Source organism: Engystomops pustulosus, chromosome 7, assembly GCF_040894005.1.
Source record: "Engystomops pustulosus chromosome 7, aEngPut4.maternal, whole genome shotgun sequence".
NCBI lineage: Eukaryota > Metazoa > Chordata > Amphibia > Anura > Leptodactylidae > Engystomops > Engystomops pustulosus.
In genome coordinates, this window is record NC_092417.1 from 10,992,179 (window position 1) to 11,016,506 (window position 24,328).

Here is a 24,328-nt window from a genome sequence, read left to right on the forward strand (position 1 = left end):
CCCCCCCCCCCGCAACGCCGATCACGTGATCCGGTCATGTGACGACTTGCTTCACATCCGGATACACAGATCATGCGGTGCACGGGAGCTGGGCTTCGGAGATCAGTCCGCACAACACTGGCGCATACGGTGAGTGCTTCCCATGGTGGAGGACGATGTCTTTAAACATACAGCCAGTGGGTATGACATCATACTAAATAGAAGAAGCTTGAGAGAATATGTAGGAGAGGCCTAGACCCTTCATCCTCTAATGATATCTGTATATAGGTGAATGTACAGAAACTCAAGAACACAGAGGGGGAAGACAAGGGGTTAACTGTGTAGTCATGTGACTCTGACATAATGCCAGTGAATAACCGGTGTATATAGTGCATAAGACGCCACTTCACTGCATGAAGCAACAATTTTGAGTGTAGACAAAAGGAAATGCGGAGTGCCTGTGTGCTGCGTGAGTGGTAATAAAGTGACGGATGTGTATGGTGAGGATGTGAACTAACATACAATGCCTCATAGTTCTTAAAATACATTTTGAAAAACATATCAATCAAAAAGTATATCGTGAAATTCATATAATAAAATGTCAATACCTATCAAATAGAGAATTCAATGGTCTGTACATGATCAAAATAAACGTCATTTTACATAAAACTTCATTTCCTCCCATAGAATTATAGTATGGATTGATGTGCTATTACATTAATTTTGTGGTCTATGCATAATCCATAAGGATAACAAAGTGCAATATTCGATATCAATTTCATAATAAACATGTGCATCAATAAAGTGCTGAGTGCTGTGAAGGGGCTGTGATATAGGGGTCACATAATTACTGGGGTGACGGGTATTAGTGCTTTCCATATAATTATTTAAAAAAATTCAGTACTTAAAATTAGGTAAAAAGGTGGTGAGGAAAAAGGAGAGAGGGGGGGGGGGGGAGAGGGGGAAAGAGAGAAGGGGAGAAAAAAGGAGAGAGGGGGGGGGACAGAAAAACAGGGGGACGGTTGCGCACTTTAAATAATATCCTCAAGGGTGACCATTTCTTACATCTATAGAGTCTTTGTAACCAATCGATGTTGCTTACAGGTCACCTCTCTTGTGTTGTTACTTCCCGGATGTTGGCTTCTTCGGTAATGCAAACAGGGATGATGGCAATATTGTAATGGAGAGTAGTGGTAGTATTAAGAGTAGATCTTTGAGTTAATATGGAGATTTCCACCTACGGCTTCCAAGCAAAAAATCAAGGAATTAGAATGACTGTTACATAGGAAAGTGAAATGTGAAGATAAAACAGACATAGGGGCACATTTACTTACCCGGTCCAGTCGCGATCCAGCGGCGGGTTCTCCGACGCTGGTTCGGGTTCTGCCGGGATTCACTAAGGTCCGTGTGCCGATATTCACCAGGTGTCGCTGCTGCGCCGAGGTCAGCCGGAGTTCACCTGCTTTTTTCTGGTGTATGTGAGTGCTTGATCTTGCGACACAAATGGCTTTTTAAATTCTGCGTTTTTTCCGAATCCTTCGGGTTGTCCGGTGGCCACGCCCCCCCATTTCTGTCGCGCGAAGGTCGGCGCGATTGCGCCAAAAATCGATCGCGTGCGCCAAAATCCCGTGAAATACAGCGCAAAGCGGAAATATTCAGGAAAAACCCGACGGATCCGCGGCTGCGGACCCTTAGTAAATGTGCCCCATAGAGTTAAAAACAAGTATGATTAAATAAAAGGCTCAACTGCCTATGGAGTCAGTGGGATCAGAAAAATGGAACAAAACTAAGAGATTCATTTAATCCCTGAGGGTTGAGAGTGTCTAAGGTCCAAATCCATTTGGATACGCACTGGGCAAGTTTTTGAGCAATGGGACCCCCTCTGATGTTGTTTTTTATGTGGTCAATACCACAGACCTTAAGAAGGTTTGAATTACATTCATGTGATTCTTTAAAATGTTTGGCAACAGGTAAGCCATCGGTGCAGAAATCAGGTTTTTTTGCGGATTCAATATCCCTGACGTGCTCTCTTATTCGCACCCTGAGTTCTCTTGAGGTAAGGCCAATGTATATTTTCCCACAAGGGCAGCTTGCATGATAGACTACCGCTTTTGTTCTACACGTTATAGTGTGAGTAATTTTATATTCTTTCTGACCTGAGGAGTCCGTAAAACTGTCTGTTTTCACCACATTGGGGCAGGCTATACACTTCCCACAGGGTTTACAACCCCATTTGGGTCCTTTGTTGCTCAAAAATGTGTCTATTTCTTTCCTTTCATAGTGGCTTTTGACAAGGATATCTCGCAAGTTTTTCGCCCTTCGGGCGGTGATACCAGGTTTTGGTGGCAGGTATTGTGCCAACACTCTATCTGATCTTAGGATAGGCCAATATCTGGCCAATATATCTCTCATATTTTCCCATTGGCAGTGGTAGTTAGATATAAATCTTACCTCACGATGGCTTTGTGTCTTGGGTTTTGGATGTAGTAATTCGAGTCTAGGTTTGTTTTTGGCTCTGTTGTATGCTTTCCTTAGAGATCGTTGGCTGTAGCCATGGTCAGGGAATCTTCTTTTTAGTTCGTCTGCCTGATTTTTAAATTTTTCTTCCGTGGAGCAAATCCTTCGTATCCTCAGGTACTGTCCAATGGGGATGGCGTTGATTGTTTGTATTGGGTGCGATGATGTTGCGTGTAAAAGGGAGTTCACGGAGGTTTCTTTTCTGAAAACATCAGAATGCAAAAAACCAAATTCATTTCGGCTTAACATCATATCCAAAAATTCCACTTTATCCTTACTCACATGATGTGTCAGCTTGATATTGATGTTGTTCAAGTTCAATTTTTCTAGGAAGGTTTCGAGTCGTGCCTCTCCAGAGGACCAGGATGTCGTCTATGTAGCGCGCCCATAGTATGGCGCGCTCCATGCCGACATCCTGCTCACCCGTTAGGAGGTCCCTCTCCCACAGCCCCAGGAACAGATTGGCATATGAGGGGGCACATGCCACCCCCATTGCCGTGCCCTGGAGCTGTAGGTAAAAGGACCCCCCAAACACAAAGTAATTGTGTGAGAGGACGAACTCAAGCAGCTCGAGGATGAGTTGTCTCAGTCCAACCTCTAAGTTAGAGGTGGTCAGAAAAAAGCTAACAGCCCTCAGCCCATCCAGTATGGTGGGCTAACCTGTGATTGTTGTGGACATTTTATAGATAGAGATGAGCGGACCTGACAGTTCCATTTGGGTCTGGTGTCCTAGACATATAAATTGAAGTCCCTGTGATTGGCCAGTAGGACAATGGCTAGGGGCTTGGGGCTTGGTCAACAATTGAGCAATATGTATGGGTCCCGCTGGGTGCACCTGAACCCCGGACCCAGATGGAAACTTGGGGTCCACCAATCTGTATTTGTAGATTTATGAGGGGATCACGTGCGCCTCTACTTCTCACGCTCTCTATGCATTGTTATTATTAGAAAGGAGAAGTGAGACTCGTACTTCTCCCCTGACTTCTCACTACTCCCATCATTGTGCTGCTGCCCTCCACCATGTCTGCGCCGCTGTGCACGATCTTACTCGGTAAGTACAATAATATTTGTAATACCTAAAAAACAATGTAAATGGTAAAAAATTACCATAAAAACCTGGAGTAACTAGATTCCCGGTCACCTGATTTCTCCTATTTTCTGTAGATCGTTACTAACATCTGATCCGATTTCTTTATTTGTTTCAGCGATTCTCGTGGATTTTTCCAGTAAGTGTTATTTTATTTTTATTTTACTTGACTGGTTGATGACTGAAGGGAAAGAAGAATATCAGTGCACAGTATAGTGGGAAGTATGGGGGGGAGTATAGGGGGAAGTATAGGGGAAAGTATAGGGGGGGTATAGAGGGACGTATAGGGGGGAGTATAGGGGAAAGTATAGGGAAGTATAGGGGACGTATAGGGGGAGTATAGGGGGAGTATAGGGGACGTATAGGGGGGAGTATAGGGGACGTATAGGGCAAAGTATAGGGGGAAGTATAGGGGAAAGCATAGGGGGAGTATAAGGGGAAGTATAGGGCAAAGTATAGGGGGGTTTAGGGGAAGTATAGGGGGTATAGGGGAAGTGTAGGGTAACTCAGTTCCAGTCTTTTTATGATTGAGCCTGTTTGTGCCTTTGTGTTTTTTAGTGTTTTTTTTGTGTGCAGACATATTGGGGCACATTTACTTACCTGTCCACATCGCGATCCCCGATCCGGAATGTCCAACGATCATGAATTGTGCCGCGATTCACTAAGGACGTATGCTCCGGTCCGCCGGAGTTCACCATCTTCTTCCCGATGCATGTAAGTGCATTGGATGCGGAACAATTTCAATACTAAATCCTGCGCTAAGTCCGAATCAGTCGGATCGTCCAACGGCCACGCCCCCGATTTCACGCATGAAAACAGTGCAGCCGCAGCATAATCTGATCACGTGTGACACAATCCTCTTCTAAATGCGGAAATTTGTCGGAATATCCGCCGATAGCGCGGTCCGCGGACCCTTAGTAAATAAGCCCCATTATATTCCATGTAGCTTATACAAGGAAAGTGCAGAACATGAAGTCCAAACAAACAGATACAGGTACAGATCATATACTAATAAGAATGGCGCAGGATCCAGTCACAGAGGTAGCGATAGAGAAGACAAATCGTAACTATTTTATGATCCCCGGCATTTACCATTTTTGTGAGGATATATGTGGAAAAAACTAATATAGGGCCAGATGTATCACTGTTCTGTTCTGCGCATAAGTGTAGTTATTGCCCCTGTATTCTGGTGCATTGTGGTGCTAGAATTATCACAAGCTTCTACCATCTGTGATGAGTTGAGTTCCTGCATCTTATTAATCACGTTACTTTAGGCGCAGTTTAGGCGCAATGTTAGATTCAGGCACTTACATGTGATCCTCCTACAAGCTCCTCTCTGCTTCTCTCCTGCACCCCAGCATGAGAATAACTTTCACAGCAGCACCCAGGTGTGTGACACCCAGCACCCAGTGACCTCATCAGCAGTGGCTTCTCCAGGAGGGGATCCTACAGTGCTGGTCTCCTGCTGCACCCCTGTAATTCTAGCCAGTATCCTCCTCAGACACCAGTGTGGTCATCCTGCTACACAGGGGACACTTCTCTGTCCTGTCTGCAGCGCCCACTCACTTCTCTTCTATCCTGCTACATGGGGACACTTCTCTGTCCTATCTGCAGCTCCCACTCACTTCTCTTCTATCCTGCTACACGGGGACACTTCTCTGTCCTGTCTGAAGCTCCCACTCACTTCTCTTTTATCCTGCTGCACAGGGGATACCTCTCTGTCCTGTCTGTAGCTCCCACTCACTTCTCTTCTATCCTGCTACACGGGGACACCTCTTTGTCCTGTCTGCAGCTCCCACTCACTTCTCTTCTATCCTGCTACATGGGACACTTCTCTGTCCTGTCTGCAGCAGCTCTCACAGACTTCTCTTCTATCCTGCTACACGGGGACACTTCTCTGTACTATCTGCAAAATCCTACAAACTTCTCTCTTGCTCTGAGCTGAGGATTCTGCAGAATGTTTTGTAAATAGAAGGTCATGAACTGTAAATAGAGGCTGCACAGTGTTTGTATTATCTGTATTACTGTCTGCTGGTGGGGATGAGCTGCTCTGCACAAGAGCTCAGTGCTGGGGGACATTTATCACATTGGAGCACATTTACTAAGGGTTCGCACACCGCATTTCCAAGGGTTTTCCCAACTATTTCCGATTTGCGCCGCATTTAACAGGGTTTTTTTGGCGCACGCAATCGAATTTTGGCGCAAAAACGACGACTTTCATGCAACACAAATCAGGGGGGGGGGGGCGTAGGAAAACCCGACTGATTCGGACTGAGCACAGGATTTAAAATTCAAATTGTGTCACAAGCTCAAGCACTTACATGCACCAGGAAGAAGAAGGTGAACTCTGTCTGAGCTGAGCGGGGAAGCGGCACATGCAGGATATCAGGCGCACCATCTTTGTGAATCGCGCCGGACTTCATCCTCGTCAGACAGTCCGGATCGGGGATCGCGTCAGGACCGGGTAAGTAAATGTTCCCCACTAAGCTGCTTCTCAGTTTACGCCTCCTTCGGACTGGAGTTTTTTGCGTCCGTTTTTGCACCTGAATGAAAAGTCGCAAGTCTTGAATATGATTAGGTGCAGCAAAACATCTGGATCGGTGGGATAAATGGGGGAAACATGCTTATTTTGCGCAGCTAGTTTGGTGTTTAGTCGCAAAACTGGCACAAAAACAGTGCGACACTATGAAAAGGTGCAAAAACAACACAAAAAACGAGTGATACACATGGCCCATAGTTTTTTCTTTATTAAAATGTTTCCACGGATCTTTGTGCATCATAAATAACATTAAAAAGAATAAAATTTTTCACAGGGTGGACGACCCCTTTAAGTTTTGTAGAAGGACCTGATTTCTTTTCCAGTCTCTTGTTACCCGGTGTCTGTAACTAGAGACAGCTCATTTATATGTTTGTATTTTTCTGCCTCTATTTCATGTAGGATTATTGCTGTGATTCCCGCACATGATGCATGACCCTTCTCCATGTCTTGTTGTTCAGTTGCAGAAGCCGCACTACGACCCTACATGACGATGGATCCGGACTGGAGAACAATATTCGAAGATGATGAAATGACTTTAACCTGTAATGTTCCTGATTGGCTCAGAACAAATGATGATGGTTTTTACTGGTACAAAAACAATGAGCAATTTCCTTCTCGGGAGCAGAAACTGTATTTTAAAAAGGCGAAAATGTCAAACAGTGGAGAATATCAGTGTAAGACCAGCACCAGTGACAAGAGCGAGCCGGTCCAGCTGGATGTGAGCAGAGGTGAGCTCCTACACTCATTGGGGCAGATTTAATTACCCGGTCCATTCGCGATCCAGCGGCGCCTTCTATGTGGAGGATTCGGGTCTTCCGGCAATTCACTAAGGCAGTTCCTCCGACGTCCACTGCGCTGAAGTTCCCCTGAATGCACTGATCTTCACCAAGCCGGACAGAGTGAAGGTAAGTGCGAGTCCCGCGACCCTTTTTTTTTTTTAAATGCGGCAGTTTTTCCGAATCCGTCGGGTTTTTGTTCGGCCACGCCCCCCGATTTCCGTTGCGTGCATGCCAGCGTCGATGCGCCACAATCCGATCGCGTGCACCAAAATCCCGGGGCAATACAGGGGAAATCGGCGCAAATCGGAAATATTCGGGTAACACGTCGGGAAAACGCGAATCGCGCCCTTAGTAAATGACCCCCAATGTGTCATATAGTATCCAGGTGAATAGTGTCCCATCTAATGAATATTGTTACTCAGAGTCCGGATGTCACTCGGGAGGCCAGAGGAAAGTGTTACACAGACTCTAGATAGATAACGTCTTGTAGTATCCGGATGACAGGTGTCACTGTAACCAGAAAACGGATTCACATTGTCCTCAGATAAACAATGTCCGGCAGCGTCCAGGAGGAGACTTCATGTAACTTGCACTTTTTTGGCTTTCAGACTGGCTTATTCTCCAAACACCGGCGTTCATACACGAAGGAGACAGAATGAACTTCAATTGTCGTGGCTGGGATGGTTTGTTTTCATATTCAAGGTCAATTTTTAAAGATGGCCGTATAATATCCAATGGTCATACTATGGATAAGACCGGAACCGGATGGTATCACTGCACAAGGAATAGAATAACTACTCATGTATCCAAACGTATTCATGTTACTGTCCATGGTAAGGAACAACGACAACACAAGAGTCATTTCTATCTATCTATCTATCTATCTATCTATCTATCTATCTATCTCCTATCTATATATCTATCTATCTCATATCTATCTATCTATCTATCTCCTATCTATATATCTATCTATCTCATATCTATCTATCTATCTATCTATCTATCTCATATCTATCTATCTCATATCTATCTATCTATCTCCTATCTATCTATCTATCTATCTATCTATCTATCTATCTCCTATCTATCTATCTATCTCTCTCTCATATCTATCTATCTATCTATCTATCTATCTATCTCATATCTATCTATCTATCTATCTATCTATCTATCTATCTATCTCATATCTATCTCATATCTATCTATCTATCTCCTATCTATCTATCTATCTATCTATCTATCATTCTATCTATCTATCTATCTATCTATCTCCTATCTATCTATCTATCTATCATTCTATCTATCTATCTATCTATCTTCTATCTATCTATCTATCTATCTATCTCCTATCTATCTATCATTCTATCTATCTATCTCCTATCTATCTATCATTCTATCTATCTATCTATCTATCTATCTATCTATCTATCTCATATCTATCTATCTATCTATCTATCTCCTATCTATCTATCTATCTATCTATCTCATATCTATCTATCTATCTATCTATCTCATATCTATCTCATATCTATCTATCTATCTATCTATCTATCTATCATCTATCTATCTATCTCATATCTATCTCCTATCTATCTCATATCTATCTATCTATCTCATATCTATCTATCTATCTATCCCATATCTATCTATCTATCTATCTATCTATCTATCTATCTATCTATCTATCTCATATCTATCTATCTATCTATCTCCTATCTATCTATCTATCTCATATCTATCTCATATCTATCTATCTATCTATCTCCTATCTATCTATCTATCTATCTATCTATCTCATATCTATCTCATATCTATCTATCTCATATATATCTCCTATCTATCTATCTTATATCTATCTATCTATCTATATATCTATCTCATATCTATCTATCTATCTATCTATCTATCTATCTCATATCTATCTATCTATCTATCTATCTATCTCATATCTATCTATCTCATATATATCTCATATCTATCTATCTATCTATCTATCTATCTATCTTATATCTATCTATCTATCTATCTATCTATCTATCTATCTATCTATCTATCTATATATCTATCTCATATCTATCTATCTCATATCTATCTATCTATCTATCTATCTATCTATCTATCTATCTATCTCATATCTATCTCATATCTATCTATCTCATATATATCTCATATCTATCTATCTATCTATCTTATATCTATCTATCTATCTATATATCTATCTCATATCTATCTATCTATCTCATATCTATCTATCTATCTATCTATCTATCTATCTATCTCATATCTATCTATCTATCTATCTATCTATCTATCTATCTATCTATCTCCTATCTATCTATCTATCTCCTTTCTATCTATCTATCTATCTCCTATCTATCTATCTATCTCATATCTATCTATCTATCTATCTCATATCTATCTATCTATCTATCTCATATCTATCTATATATCTATCTCATATCTATCTCATATCTATCTATCTATCTATCTATCTATCTATCTATCTATCTATCTATCTTATATCTATCTATCTATCTATAAATCTATCTCATATATATCTATCTATCTCATATCTATCTATCTATCTATCTATCTCCTATCTATCTATCTATCTATTTATCTATCAGTCTCATATTTCTTTTTTAGATCTTTTCTCAGTCCCAGTTTTAACCCTGATCCCTCCAGTGATATCAGAAGGTGATGAGTTGACAATGACATGTGACACGATCCTTTCTCCCCGAAGATGGAACACAAAATTACAGTTTGTTTTCTATAGAAATGACCAAATACTCCGGGATAGTGGCTCCAATGTATACACGGTCCCCTCTGCACAGCTGCAGGATTCTGGGAAATATTCCTGTGAAGTGCTTGGTCCTGTACGAAAGAAGAGTGACAATTTCGTTATTGAAGTCCAAGGTAAGGCTACTCATTGACGTGTACTCACCCGGCCATAGAGCACGATCTATCTTACCACTCTGCCACGATACAGCCCAGTGGACAATACGTCCATCAAAATGGATGGACATTTTGACCATTGAAAGGCATGGGAACGTACAAACCCATACCGCAACGTTACGGTGTGGGCTGCATATGGCCGTATAGTAAGAGTCTCACACGTTAGAGTTAAAGTGGCCTTAGAATTTTCATTTACCAATAATAGTGTGTTGTGTGTTGGACTAAACTCTTGAGTTGTGATTAGAGATGAGCGAGCACTAAAATGCTCGGGTGCTCGTTATTCGAGACGAACTTTTCCTGATGCTCGAGTGCTCGTCTCGAATAACGAGCCCCATTGAAGTCAATGGGAGACTCGAGCATTTTTCAAGGGGACCAAGGCTCTGCACAGGGAAGCTTGGCCAAACACCTGGGAACCTCAGAAAAGGATGGAAACACCACGGAAATGGACAGGAAACAGCAGGGGCAGCATGCATGGATGCCTCTGAGGCTGCCTAATCGCACCATTATGCCAAAATTATGGGCAACAGCATGGCCATGACAGAGTGACAGAATGAGGCTAGATAGCATCTAAAACATCCAATAATTGACCCTGACACTATAGGGGACGGCATGCAGAGGCAGCGGCAGCAGCGGCAGGCTAGAGAGTGGCATGGCGACATACCCTAAATGGACTCAAGGAGCGCTGAAATGATTTCCTATGTGAACAAAAGGTTGACGGTATATTTAGTCGATAACACAGCATGGTGGCGACATAGTGACCAAGTTCCATAACGTATCTGGTGAAACACCCGAAAAATGAGCCTGATACAGCTCTTTTGATAAGGGGACGACATGTGGAGGCAGCCATGGAGACGACTTCCATGATTAAGAACGACAGTATGGAGCATTCATATTGCGCTTCTATGATTGCAACTTCAGGTCTCCAGCATGGCGGCGACAGATGGGCCGAGTTCCACTATGTATCTGGTGAAACACCTGAAAATTCTGCCTGACACAGCTCGTTTGATAAGGGGATGATGTGCTGCATATGCTCTCGTGCTCCAGCGTCTGGGGTATAGAGAGTTGAAATGAGACATTGGTGGACGCTGTGGAGGATCGTGGAGGCAAAATGGACAGGAAACAGCAGGGGCAGCATGCATGGATGCCTCTGAGGCTGCCTAATCTTGGGATGGAGCTGGCGGTCCACTGCCAGGCGAGCTTTCGCCTGTCCAAGCCCCTGTCTCTCGGCTCCTCCCCACCCAAAATGGGCCTGGGGGCCAGAAGCGAAATGGTTCCATGATTAAGAGCGACAGTATGGGGCATCCATATTGTGCTGCTATGATTGCAACTTCAGGTCTCCAGCATGGCGGCGACAGATGGGCCGAGTTCCACTATGTATCTGGTGAAACACCTGAAAATTCTGCCTGACACAGCTCGTTTGATAAGGGGACCATGTATGGAGGCAGTGAACTAGTAGTAGATTAAAGGTGCTGCAGTTAAAACTATGTTAGTTGGATCTTGGGATGGAGCTGGCGCTCCGCTGCCAGGCGAGCTTTCGCCAATCCAAGCCCCTGGAGGCTACTCCCGAAACAGCACTTCTAAGAACCTTTTGTATAAGATCAAGTGTAGTAGCGTTCTTATAAGTTTGGGTTATGGCGGGTGAGGGGAATGTAAGGGTGAGGGGATGCGCAAGAAGCGCTGAAATAATATCGGTAAATGATAAAAGTTTGCCAGTATATTTTGTGGATTACACAGCAGGGTGGCGACAAATTTAACAAGTTTGATGTGGAAGCCATGAAAACAACCCAAAATTCTGCCTGACACAGTTCGTTTGATAAGGAGACCATGTATGGAGGAAGCTAAATGGACGACTTTTGGAGGCAGCTATGGCGATGACGTGTGGAGGTAGCAATGGAGACAACGTGTGGAGCCAGTTAAAAGGACGACGTGTGGAGGCTGCTATGGAGACAATTTAATTTGGATAGTGCCTGTATGTGGCAGTCCAAAAAAGTTTTCAAACCAGAGGAGCAGGTAGGTGGTCCTCCAGAAAAATTAAATAGATTGAGTGCCTGTATGTGGCAGCCCAAAAAAGTTTTCAAACCAGAGGAGCAGGTAGGTGGTCCTCCAGAAAAATTAAATGAATTGAGTGCCTGTATGTGGCAGTCCAAAAAAGTTTTCAAACCAGAGGAGCAGGTAGGTGGTCCTCCAGAAAAATTAAATAGATTGAGTGCCTGTATGTGACACTCCCAAAAATTGTTTAAAACAGAGGACCGGGTAGGTGGCCCTCCAGAAAAATTAAATACATAGAGTACTATAGCTAGAGCCAGTTGGCCCTGGCAAAAGATAGCCAGTTTCCTCTGATTTAGTGTACAAAGAGAAGGAGAAGGAGGACAATGAGGAGGAGGAGTGCATACATTATTCAGGTTGAGCTTCTTTCACCTGGTGGAGAATGGAAATTCTGAGAAATCCAGGCTTTATTCATCTTGATAAGCGTCAGCCTGTCAGCGCTGTCAGTCGACAGGCGTGTACGCTTATCGGTGATGATGCCACCAGCTGCACTGAAAACCCGCTCGGACAACACGCTAGCGGCAGGGCAGGCAAGAACCTCCAAGGCGTACAGCGCCAGTTCGTGCCACATGTCCAGCTTTGAAACCCAGTAGTTGTAGGGAGCTGTGTGATCATTTAGGCTGATGGTATGGTCAGCTACGTACTCCCTCACCATCTTTCTGTAAAGATCAGCCCTACTCTGCCGAGACTGGGGACAGGTGACAGTGTCTTGCTGGGGTGACATAAAACTGGCAAAGGCCTTGTAAAGCGTACCCCTGCCAGTGCTGGACAAGCTGCCTGCTCGCCTACTCTCCCTCGCTACTTGTCCCGCAGAAGTACGCCCTCTGCCGCTAGCGCTGTCAGAAGGGAAATACTGTTTCAGCTTGTGCACCAGGGCCTGCTGGTATTCATGCATTCTCACACTCCTTTCCTCTCCAGGGATGAGAGTGGAAAGATTTTGCTTGTACCGTGGGTCCAGGAGAGTGAATACCCAGTAATCGGTGCTGGAATAAATTCTTTGAACGCGAGGGTCATGGGATAGGCAGCCTAGCATGAAATCTGCCATATGCGCCAGAGTCCCAACGCGCAAGAATTCACTCCTCTCACTGCCCATTTCCTCCTCCTCCAACTCCTCTTCTTCTGCCCATACACGCTGAACAGTGAAGGACTGAACAATGGTCCCCTCTTCTGTCTCACCAACATTCTCCTCCTCTTCCTCCTCATCCTCCTCCACCTCCTCCGATATGCGCTGAGAAACAGACCTAAGGGTGGCTATCAACAAGGGAATCTTCTTCCCCCGTCTCTTGTGACGAGCGCAAAGCTTCCGACTTCATGCTGACCAGAGAGTTTTTCAACAGGCCAAGCAGCGGGATGGTGAGGCTGATGATGGCGGCATCGCCACTGACCATCTGTGTTGACTCCTCAAAGTTACTCAGCACCTGACAGATATCAGACATCCACGTCCACTCCTCATTGTAGACTTGAGGAAGTTGACTGACCTGACTACCAGTTCTGGTGGAAGTTGACATCTGGCAGTCTACAATCGCTCTGCGCTGCTGGTAAACTCTGGATAACATGGCACATGTGTCAGTCTGCCGAGTTGCAGAGCCGCCACCAGGTTACGGCCGTTGTCGCACACAACCATGCCTGGCTTCAGGTTCAGCGGTGCCAGCCCCAGATCAGTCTGTGCCGTGATGCCCTATAATATTTCTTGGGCGGTGTGCCTTTTATCGCCTAGGCTCAGCAGTTTGAGCACCACCTGCTGTCGCTTAGCAATGGCACTGCTGCTGTGCCTAGAGCTACCGACTGATGGCGCCATGCCCACAGATGGTAATTCGGAGGAGGAGGTGGAGGAGGGGTGGGAGGAGGAGGAGGCATAGTAGGCCTTTGAGACCTGGACCGAGGTAGGCCCCGCAATCCTCGGCGTTGGCAGTATATGACCAGCCCCAGGGTCAGACTCGGTCCCAGCCTCCACCAAGTTAACCCAATGTGCCATCAGCGACATATAGTGGCCCTGCCCGGCAGCACTCATCCACGTGTCCGTGATCAGGTGGACCTTCTCAGAAACGGCGTTGGTCAGGGCACGGATGATGTTCTCTGACACGTGCTTGTGCAGGGCTGGGATGGCACATCGGGAAAAGTAGTGGCGGCTGAGGACCGAATACCGAGGGGCGGCCGCCGCCATGAGGTTGCGAAAGGCCTCGGTCTCTACCAGCCTATAGGGCAGCATCTCCAGGCTAAGCAACTTGGAGATGTGGACGTTGAGGGCTTGGGCGTGTGGGTGGGTTGCGCTATACTTCCTTTTGAGCTCCAGCGTCTGGGGTATGGAGAGCTGAACGCTGGTGGATGCTGTGGAGGATCGTGGAGGCGAAGATGGGGTTTTCGCACGGGAGGTGTTTGGGCCGGGCAGGGGGCTGACTAGCAGATGACACAGGGGAAGGAGCAGTGGTGTGCCTGGCCGGAGGTGAACGGGCTTGGTGCAATTGAGTGGGGTGTTTAGCATTCATATGCCTGCGCATACTGGTGGTAGTTAAGTTAGTAGTGGTGGAACCCCTGCTGATCCTGGTTTGGCACAGGTTGCACACCACAGTCCGTCGGTCATCCGGTGTTTCTTTAAAGAACCTCCAGACTTCTGAAAATCTAGCCCTCGCCACGGGAGCTTGACTACGGGCAACATTTGGCGCTGATGCACCAGCTCTGGCCCTGCCTCTCCGTCTGGCCCCACCACTGCCTCTTTCAACCTGTTCTGCTATAGGACTCGCCTCCGTCTCAGAAGCACTGTGTTCACCCGGCCTATCAACCCAGCTTGGGTCTGTCACCTCATCATCCTCCGATCCCTCAGTCTGCTCCCCCCTCGGACTTCCTGCCCTGACAACAACTTCACCACTGTCTGACAACCGTGTCTCCTCATCGTCCGACACCTCTTTACACACTTCTTCCACTACGTCAATAATGTCATCATCACCCACAGACTGCGACCGGTGGAAAACCTGGGCATCGGAAAATAGCTCAGCAGCAACCGGACAAGTGGTTTGTGACTGAGGGAAGGGTCCAGAAAACAGTTCCTCAGAGTATGCCGGTTCAAATGCCAAATTTTGCTGGGAGGGGGCAGACTGGGGGGAAGGAGGCTGAGGTGGAGGAGCTGGAGGAGTGCTGATTTCGGTGACATGGGTGGACTGCGTGGAAGACTGACTGGATGTTCAAATGGCTAGAAGCATTGTCCGCAATCCACGACATCACCTCTTCGCACTGTTCTGGCCTCAACAGTGCTCTACCACGAGTCCCAGTAACTTGAGACATGATGAACCTAGGGAGTGTAGCTCTGCGGCGTTCCCCTGCTCCCTCATCAACAGGTGGTGTCTCACCCCAGGACCACGGCCTCTGACCCCTGCAGTAGTTGGACGCCCACGTCCGAGTCCTCGTCCTCTACCCCTAGCCCTCGGGTTAAACATTTTCAAAATTAAAGTGTAAACTTCAATTTTTTTTTTTTGTGTTTTTTTTTTAAAACAAAACGATGCTATCCTATTGCTAACCTACACTGACAGCACACAACTGGATTTTCTGCTGTGCCTGATGACTTTGAGTTATAAAAAGAAATAAACGTAAAAAAAAATAAATCAGCAGACTCTGCCTAATTCAAATCAAACCCCCAATAAATTTTCCCACTTTGGTGTTTGAGGTGGATATGTGTGTCACTAAGAGCTAAACACAACGGTCGCAAGTCGCCCTGCAAATTACTCACAATATGGTACTAGCTGCACTACTAGTGCCAGCAAGCCCAGCCACAAGCAAACAAAAAAAAAAAAAATGTATAACGTTATTGTAGCCCTAAGAAGGGCTGTTGGGTTCTTGTAGAATCACTCCTGCCTAACACTATTCTAATATAACACCCTAACGCTTTCCCTGACCAGCAGCAGCTCTCTCCCTAGCGGCATCCAGACACAGAATGATCAGAGCAGCGCGGGCAGCGGCTAGTCTATTCCAGGGTCACCTGATCTGGCCAGCCAACCACTGCTATCGACGTGTAAGGGTACCACGTCATGCTGGGTGGAGTGCAGAGTCTCCTGGCTTGTGATTGGCTCTGTTTCTGGCCGCCAAAAATCACAACGGCGGGAGATGCCATTTTCTCGAGCGGGCAAAGTATTCGTCCGAGCAACGAGCAGTTTCGAGTACGCTAAAGCTCGAACGAGCATCAAGCTCGGACGAGTATGTTCGCTCATCTCTAGTAGTGATCCATGATTTCACCATCATTTTCTTAAAAATATGCAATAATTGTAAAACAAATTGTGCTCAATTTTGCAATTTCCTAGAATTATTCCAGACCCCGGTGATGCAGGTTTCCCCTTCGTCCCCTATAAGTAAAGGAGAGCAGGTTGTGCTACGATGTGTGACCACTGGAAGCCATCTCCTCTACAGCTTCTTCAAGGACTCAAAGACCCTTCGCGATTACACCACAAATAATTCTTACCTTATCCCTCGAGCTGGAGAAGACCACAGCGGAAATTATCAATGTTCAAGTAGATCTACGAATCATAGGGTTCTGAAATACAGCGAGGTCATCAAGGTCGTGGTAGAATGTGAGTAGCCATACCTTAAAAAACTGAACTACAAAACTATGAGTTGGCTCTTTAAGTAGTGACCTCAGTGATAGAAGTATATTGAAGGACCTTCACCTACAGGGAGATGTGTCTTCCAACATACTTTAGGACTTTTTGACAATGGGGTCTTCAAGAATAAGGCATCACGTAATGAAGTTGAGTAAGTGGAGAACCCTTTAAGGGATTTCCAAGATTGGAAAAAAATGGCTACTTTTTTCCAAACACAACACCACAAATGATCAGAAATAGTGGGGCAGATTTACTAAGGGTCCGAACTCCGCACTTTCGTCGGGTTTCCCGAATATTTCCTTTTTGCGCCGTATTGCCCTGGGATTTTGGCTCACGCGATCGGATTTTGGCGCATCAGCACCGGCTTGCACGCAACAGAAATTGGGGGGCGTGGCCGTTGGCCAACCCAAAGGGTTAAGACAAACTGCGGAATTTAAAAAAAGGTTTTGTGGCACTAGATCAAGCACTCACATGCACCAGGAAGAAGAAGGTGAACTCCAGTAGACCTCGGCGCAGCAGTGAAACATGCAGGAACTCGGGTGCACGATCTTAGTGAATCGCGCCAGACCCAAATCCTCGTCGGGCAATGCACCACGGGATTGCGACGGGACCGGGTAAGTAAATCTGCCCCAGTGTCTTGAATTGTAGCATGTTTTATGCGAATTCTCTTTATTGTGCAGTAAGATTTTACATATACACTCACCGGCCACTTTATTAGGTAGACCATGCTAGTAACGAGTTGGACCCCCTTTTGCCTTCAGAACTGCCTCAATTCTTCGTGGCATAGATACAACAAGGTGCTGGAAGCTCCTCAGAGATTTTGCTCCATATTGACATGATGGCATCACACAGTTGCCGCAGATTTGTCGGCTGCACATCCATGATGCAAATCTCCCGTTCCACCACATCCCAAAGATGCTCTATTGGATTGAGATCTGGTGACTGTGGAGGCCATTTGTGTCCAGTGACCTCATTGTCATGTTCAAGAAACCAGTCTGAGATGATTGCAGCTTTATGACATGGCGCATTATCCTGCTGAAAGTAGCCATCAGATGTTGGGTACATTGTGGTCATAAAGGGATGGACATGGTCAGCAACAATACTCAGGTAGGCTGTGGCGTTGTACCAAGGGGCCCAAAGACACCATGACACCACCACCACCAGCCTGACCCGCTGATACAAGGCAGGATGGATCCATGACACCACCACCACCAGCCTGACCCGCTGATACAAGGCAGGATGGATCCATGACACCACCACCACCAGCCTGACCCGCTGATACAAGGCAGGATGGATCCATGCTTTCATGTTTTTGACGCCAAATTCTGACCCTACCATCCGAATGTCGCAGCAGAAATCAAGACTCATCAGACCAGACAACGTTTTTCCAATCTTCTACTGTCCAATTTCGATGAGCTTGTGCAAATTGTAGCCTCAGTTTCCTGTTCTTAGCTGAAAGGAGTGGCACCCGGTGTGGTCTTCTGCTGCTGTAGCCCATCTGCCTCAAAGTTGGACGTACTGTGCGTTCAGAGATGCTCTTCTGCCTACCTTGGTTGTAACGGATGACGATTTGAGTCACTGTTGCCTTTCTATCAGCTCGAACCAGTCTGCCCATTCTCCTCTGACCTCTGGCATCAACAAGGCAATTCCGCCCACAGAACTGCCGCTCACTGGATGTTTTTTCTTTTTCGGACCATTCTCTGTAAACCCTAGAGATGGCTGTGCGTGAAAATCCCAGTAGATCAGCAGTTTCTGAAATACTCAGACCAGCCCTTCTGGCACCAACAACCATGCCACGTTCAAAGGCCACAAATCACCTTTCTTCCCCATACTGATGCTCGGGAGAACTGCAGGAGATTGTCCTGACCATGTCTACATGCCTAAATGGACTGAGTTGCCGCCATGTGATTGGCTGGTTAGAAATTAAGTGTTAACGAGCAGTTGGACAGGTGTACCTAATAAAGTGGCCGGTGAGTGTAGAAGGATTGTAGGGCAGAATCCAGAGTATTATAACATTGAATACAATTATGGGACACATTTTCTATAAGAAAGTTTAAAATTTTTATATTTTTATGTGAAAATGTTTTTAGTAAACTGACAAAAAGTTTAAAAAGTTCAAAACTTTAAAATTGTAAACCCCCAACAATTGTAACTGTAATGTTTTTCATTAATTTTGTATTATATAAACTTTCCAAAAACAGGGCATTGTTAGACTTATTGTTATTGTTACTCCATGCTGTTCCCTGTAGACGGATCAATGATACTGCTACCAGAACAGGCGGTGGTGGGTGACAGGATGACTCTGCGTTGTGAGTGCAGCTTCTCTTCTACACAATTCCGGTTCTATCACAACAGGACAATATTACAAACTGTTGCTGTTCACCCAAAAAGATCAACAGAAATAACACGGATCATCAAATCCGCAGCCATGACGGGACCCTACTATTGTGATGTGCAAAGTCCTGTTTCAGCAAAGATTTGGCAAAGTCAGAAAGTAAATTTGTTTATTTTGGGTGAGTACAAAAAAAAAACTATGTCATCACTTCACCAAAATACGAAACCAAACATAAGATAGTTGAATACTTTGGACGGTTTAAAAAAACCCCACAAATTTCTATAGAGTTCGGACAAGGAAGAAAAGGGAAGGGATGAACAAGGGATGTAAGGGAAGACAATTCTTTATAAAAGCATCTGGCCCCTTCAGTCTCTGCTGTGCTCTGCTCCTTAACTCGGCTATTGCACACATTTACAACTGTCACAGTTGCCCTTGTAGCTCAATGCTTTCTAAAGTACCAAGAAAAGACTAAACCAGGCACAGTGGGGGTCATTAACTATGGGCCCAAACCACGTTTTTCCGTCGTGTTACCCGAATATTTCCGATTTGCGCCAATTTTCCCTGAATTGCCCCGGGATTTTGGTGCAAGCGATCGGATTGTGGCGCATCGGCGCTGGCATGCACGCAACGGAAATTGGGGGGTGTGGCCGAACGAAAACCCGACGGATTCTGAAAAACAGCAGCATTTTTAAAAAAAAAGTGCCGCTTGACACGCGCTTACCTGCACCCAGCCGAGGACGGTGAACTTCAGTGAATAATTCTCTGCAGAGAATGCGCCGCTGGATCGCGACAGGACCGGGTAAGTAAATCTGCCCCAGTGTCTTATATGAAGTCTTGCTTTCTACAGATCTCGGCAATTTTACTATTTGTCTTATATTTTGGATTAAGCAGATCCGGTGGCTAATATCACAATAACGATGTCAAGAGATGGTGAGGATTTTGTGGTTGGTGAGTCGGTAACACTTACCTGCTCCATTCAGCGTGGCACCTCTCCAACATATCTGTGGTTCCATGATGATGAAGTCGTAGAACACGGGTCGATGTTCTACCATCTGGAAGACAATCAGAAACATCTACATATAGATTCTCTTCAGACTGACCACAAAGGAGCTTACCACTGCAAGGCCACCAATAACCTCGGCAGCAGAATCTTCTCCATCTCTAGTCCATCCAGAAGCATCAACGTGATGGAACCAACCCAAACTGGTGAGGCCATGTTTAAAATAATGCCAAAAATAGGAAGTGATTATTGTTTGACATGGTCCTGGGAACAACTTCAGGGAGAGGGGACAGAAGGAGATGATTCATACATTAACATTTTTTTTTCTGTATTGGTGGGTAGAGAAGAACAAATATCAAAATTGAGTTTTTTTTTCAATGTTTACAAAAGTTTTTTTTTTTGTGTATTCAACTTTGGCATGCAACAACTTAAAGAGGACCTGTCACCACAAATTAGTGCCCCCATTCAAACATACCTACTAAATCTACTCCTCGACCCCTTTCTAGAGCTGCCCATTTCATGACCCTGGCTTTAATCAAACTTCACTTCATAACATACTTTGAGGTCCGATCCATGGACCAGTGGTCCGACTTATTCATTAGGGGGCCGTCCATGCACTCCTCTTTCTTCACAGGCTCCAATTCTTAAGCTTGCGTATGCGCAGTAAGTCCCTGTGAGTGCAGAGAGCATGAAGACGTCAGCACTTGCACACTGGATGTCACCATCCCCGACATCTAGTGCATAGGGCAAATACTGGAGCCGGGGGGAGTGGCGGTCTGTGAAGAAAGAGGAGTGCATGGACGGCCCCCTAATGAATAAGCCGGACCGCAGGTCTGTCGATCGGACCTCTAAGTATGTAATGGGTCAGGTGCTTAAGGGACAATTAGTGAAGTTTGATTAAGGCCAGGTTCATAAAATGGGCAGCTTTAGAAAGGGGCTGGGGTGTACATTTAGTGGTTGTGTTTGGATGGGGGCACTGCTGGTTCTTTAATTCTATAGTCTCACAAAAAAAAAATCCTCACCAATAAATAAACCCTTAAATAACTTCTCAAATACTCTTTTTATTCTTCCTTTTTCTAACAGAAAGTCTGGTTATAGCCCTGGGGGTTCTGCTGCTGACCATTCTGGTTGTGGTCCTGACCTTTATATATCGACAAAAAGTGTCTTCTTGTGTCTTTGCACATCTAAAAACAGGTAATTTTCCAAAATTTTTCAAAATATGAGTTTATTGAATTTAATTTTTATTGCTTCTTTTGTTGTTTTTTTTTTTAGAGAGAACGCAATGTAGATCCCGGTAAGTCGGTAGTGATGGATGGGGCATTAATGTCTAGAAATATACAAGTGATTATTGGATAATGTGCTGTCACCTTGTGTCGTGTCATCCATCACTTGACCTTCTACTTTCTTATTTTGTATTTTTAAGAACTGCACAGGATCCAGCGAATGATTTTAGAGAACGTTCACCAGACATTGGGGAGGAAGAATACAGTAACAGTAAGTATCCCTGATATTAACTGACCTATGGTAATGAAGGGCATGTGGACCCTCCGAGTCACAAGACCAGTTTATCCAAGTAACCCTCAGTTTTCACCGTTTGAAATAATATTTGGGATCTGGACACCAAGGCCACTACCTATTGGAGTGCTCATGGTGCTGGTAACAGCTGACATAAGTTGGTGAGGTGGTGCTAGAGCCTAGCACCAGCGGTTAGGCAACAATAGTTGTAGACAAACCAAGGTCAGAGCAGGTGGGGATTAGTAGCAGAGTCAAAGTTTGTTGGCCAACCCGGAAAAATGTCAGGGTCAGGCCGCCGAACACGAACCCGATCATTGGATCTGCTCATCTCTAATCGTAAACAAAGTAGAGAAACCCTTGAAAGAAACTAAGGACAAGCCACGGTAACACTTATCACAAGAGGTGCGATGGAATTTGCCAGGTACCCTTTAGGACTTCTCCAAGAAACGGATAAGGTGCTGACAGAATCCGATATCTGGGGAGGATGCCGAGAACTTTATCTGCCACAAAAGGTAACAACTAGTGGCCTCAGCCAATGGCTATTCCTGGTTATTCTTCAATAAAGTTGTCACCAGAGAAGTAGAACCTTGAGTTTTGTAACTGAAACCACGGCCTGGAGTCCTGAATGGCCACGGGAGTGGTGAATAAGAGGGGTAAAAATTAATAAAAATCCCCAAAAAAGAAAGAAAGTTGGCCAAAACTTATCTCCCACATTGGGGCAGATTTACTTACCCGGTCCGTTCGCGATCCAGCGGCGCGTTCTCTGCGGTGGATTCGGGTCTGGCCGGGATTCATCAAGGTAGTTCCTTCGCCGTCCACCAGGTGGCGCTGCTGCGCTGAAAAGCATCTGAACGCACTCAACTTCACCGAGCCGGACCAAGTGAAGGTGGGCGCGTCCCAAGCGACACTTTTATTGTTTTAAATGCGGCGGTTTTTCCGAATCCGTCGGGTTTTTGTTCGGCCACGCCCCCCGATTTCTATCGCGTGCATGCCGGCGCCGGTGCAACACAATCGCGTGTGCCAAAATCCTGAGGCAATACAGGGAAAATCGGCGCAAATCGGAAATATTCGGGTAACACGTCTGGAAAACGTGAATCGGGCCCTCAGTAAATGACCCCCATTGTCTTCTGTTGAAATAGTTGAGCGGCGCATATACTGATTAGACAAATCCACTGAAAATAGAGGGTCGACTGTAGGGATATGGGTTTATTGGCCTTATCCTCTTTGTGGTGTAACGAATATGGTTATCCTCTTAACCTGCCGGATTCACCTATGTGAATAACTTTCCTCTTCGTGTTAGTTCCTCCCAGGGGTCAGGATGTACATGAAGAGCTATGCTACGTCCATATAGATATACGTCGAGCTAACAAAGGTAAGTAACTTATATACTGAAGAGGTTAATACAGCGGATGAGATTTCTTACATTCTGTGGTATTTTCTTTATCTTCAGATTCTCCGCACTTAAACACAAGCAATGTGAGTATTTACAGGACTCGTAAAATAGAAAAACTGGTTGTGTAATTTCTCACCCGGTTCACCAGATGTTCTAAATTATTACATTTTTTTTCATTTTAATATTAAAAATGTATCTCCTTGTGACAACTGAAAATCTAATTCTGCCCCCCCCCCCCTTCAGGAAGAAGCCTCCGTCACATATTCTGCTGTAAGATTTCCTCAGTCGACATCTGATCCACAAACCACCCAAGAGACTCGCGACTGTAACGACCTCTACCAGAACTTCAAGTGTTCACGACCTCCATCCTGAACGACCTCCATCCTGAGCGACCTCCATCCTGAACGACCTCCATCCTGAACGACCTCCATCCTGAACGGCCTCCATCCTGAGCGACCTCCATCCTGAACGGCCTCCATCCTGAGCGACCTCCATCCTGAACGACTTCCATCCTGAACAACCTCCATCCTGAACAACCTCCATCCTGAACAACCTCCATCCTGAACAACCTCCATCCTGAACAACCTCCATCCTGAACGACCTCCATCCTGAACGACCTCCTTCCTGAACGACCTCCATCCTGAGCGACCTCCATCCTGAGCGACCTCCATCCTGAGCGACCTCCATCCTGAACGACCTCCATCCTGAACGACCTCCATCCTGAAGCCTCATGTTGTCTCGTGTCATATGTAGTTATGGATTGGGACATGACTTGGGTCAACACGTGACTATTCCACCGGCAAAAGTTATTGGGAATATTTGCCATAATTGGGAAATGGTTTTTTTGGACAACTTCTAGGGGCTGGAGTAAGGCTACATTCAGACGACGGTGTGGTCGCCATACCGTAGCAAGGCAGACACACAGTGGCCCCCAGGAGAGGAGGGGTGAACCCCTCTAAAGAGTGATGCATGGTGCACGCCGCCATATTCCGGGGAAAGATAAGACATGTCCTATCTTTCTCCTGGCTACGGAACGGTATGGTGCTGCACTGTACCACTCCATAAAGCGCCATATGCTCACTGCCGGCCAATGGGGGACGTCTATCCGACGTATATACATCGGTAGCGTGAAAGAGGCCTAAGGGTTGCAATAAGAATTCCTATACAGGCAGTCCCCTACTTAAGTACAACCGACTTACAGACGACCCCTAGTTACAGACGGACCCCTCTGCCCACTGTGACCTCTGGTGACCTCTCTGGATGTTACTATAGTTCCAGGCTGCAATGATCAGCTGTGAGGTGTCTGTAATGAAGCTTTATGGATAATTCGTGGTCCAATTACAGAAAAAAAATTGAAAATCCAATTGTCACTGGGACAAAAAATGTTTTTTTCTATCTACAATTATAAAATATACAGTTTCAACTTACATACAAATTCAACTTAAGAACAAACCTATGGACCCTATCTTGTATGTAACCCGGGGACTGCCTGTAGTCTACTTACCCTGCTCTAGTGCTCTGCTGCCACATCTCAGCTCCCGATCGCTGTCCCGACTAGTCGAGAAGTGCTGGAGGTCACAGGATGGGACAACAAGTG

At 45.4% G+C, this 24,328-nt stretch overlaps 1 protein-coding gene across 1 annotated transcript; it reads left to right on the plus strand.

The window, feature by feature from the left end:
- Window positions 1-54: 54 nt before the first annotated feature.
- On the plus strand, window positions 55-24,328 carry LOC140069221 (Fc receptor-like protein 3). The gene is made up of 15 exons (XM_072114674.1): window positions 55-129; window positions 3,445-3,547; window positions 3,702-3,722; window positions 6,581-6,850; window positions 7,510-7,734; window positions 9,548-9,817; window positions 16,192-16,458; window positions 18,738-19,001; window positions 19,715-20,029; window positions 20,907-21,017; window positions 21,096-21,117; window positions 21,247-21,317; window positions 22,639-22,710; window positions 22,789-22,814; window positions 22,975-24,328. The coding sequence occupies exons 2-15, from the start codon at window positions 3,517-3,519 to the stop codon at window positions 23,101-23,103; spliced, it is 2,094 nt and encodes a 697-aa protein (XP_071970775.1). The 5' UTR covers window positions 55-129; window positions 3,445-3,516; the 3' UTR covers window positions 23,104-24,328.